Source organism: Limulus polyphemus, unplaced genomic scaffold, assembly GCF_000517525.1.
Source record: "Limulus polyphemus unplaced genomic scaffold, Limulus_polyphemus-2.1.2 Scaffold2091, whole genome shotgun sequence".
NCBI classification, from domain to species: Eukaryota; Metazoa; Arthropoda; class Merostomata; order Xiphosura; family Limulidae; genus Limulus; species Limulus polyphemus.
In genome coordinates this window covers 213393-214723 of record NW_013667701.1, presented here as the reverse complement: position 1 = coordinate 214723, position 1331 = coordinate 213393, and the positions used below count along the sequence as shown (strand labels likewise).

The following is a 1331-nucleotide window of genomic DNA, read 5'->3' as shown; positions in this document are numbered from 1 at the left end:
TCCGGCAACATGAGGCTTCTATAACGATATCTCTTTTATTGTTGTTGTCAGTAATAACGAAGTCACGTGATCAAGCATGTGAATATTGTTTCAAAGACTGATATACTAAACATTATTTTAAAAATTAAATATATGTTGGCAATAATTTCAGTCCTTGTAAACCATGTGATATTACTAGTGTACGTTTCTCTCAAGAGGAACTCCACGTTTTCATAGGTTTTTCTGTATCATTTCTATTCAAACTGTACATTGTACAGGATTTCTATGGTAGCCGCAAACGTACAAAATTGTAAGTAATTTCCATTTTTACAGTTTACAGAAACCCACATACTGGATCTGAAGTGAAACTAAAATGTTATTACAATGGACCAACAATCTTCACACATTTTGTTCCACAGCTTATTTTTCTGTTCACTTCTTCTGATTTATGGGAATCATGGATCTCAAGAAGTAATTCTTATAAAATAACTTCGTTTTCTCTTCTACCCTCCTTGAAAGAAGCATCCAAACATAAAGACAGATTTGGATTAATTAATATAATATTGTACAAGTAGGGTTTGGAAAAAAAAAGGAGATCTTTCAGGTATGTAACATTAGAAACAACTGGTATAACCATGAAGCTTTAGAGTGAAGCCTTTTGTTTAACCAACAGCAAACAAGTCCATGCCTTTTTTCAATGCCTTTTATCACATAAAACTTTTATGATGTCACGCATAGGTGGAAATTGTAAAAAGTTTTAATGACTGGGATTCTTTTAGGTGCCGGTGATTTCAGTGTGTGGGAGTTTTCTGGCCACCAACCATACTATATGTTGTATGATCACTTCATTGGAAACACCAACTGTCTCCATGCTATTGTTTTCAGCATGAGTGACCCATATAAACTACAGCTGCAACAGATAACATTTTGGCTTTCGTTTCTACAAGCTTGTATTCCACCTGAAGAGCCGCTACGTAAGTCTTACTTTAAATTATTTCTAATTTATTAGCAATGTCACTAGCAACTATCACTGACCTTGACAAACAGTGGACTATTTGACCATGCACCAGGAGTTCATTGACCCTGACAAACAGTTGACTATTCGACCATAGATCAGGAATTCCTTGATCCTGTCAAACAGTGGACTATTTGACCATGCATCAGGAATTCATTGATCCTAATAATAGTGGACTATTTGACCATGAATCAGGAGTTCATTGACCCTGACAAACAGTGGACTATTTGACCATGCATCAGGAGTTCATTGACCTTGACAAACAGTGGACTATTTGACCATGCACCAGGAGTTCATTGACCCTGACAAACAGTTGACTATTCGACCATAGATCAGG

The 1331-nt window shown here is 36.0% G+C and overlaps 1 protein-coding gene across 1 annotated transcript in view; it reads left to right on the top strand.

Annotated features, from left to right (window-relative positions):
- Window positions 1-758: 758 nt before the first annotated feature.
- The window catches only part of LOC106465908 (death-associated protein kinase dapk-1-like), a gene marked incomplete at its 5' end in the record, with an annotated part of 13019 nt that continues 12446 nt past the window's right edge, over window positions 759-1331 (top strand). The window contains one exon of the mRNA XM_013926145.2: window positions 759-953. Within this exon, the coding sequence (XP_013781599.1) occupies window positions 759-953 (195 nt within the window). The remainder of the gene's footprint in view (window positions 954-1331) is intronic.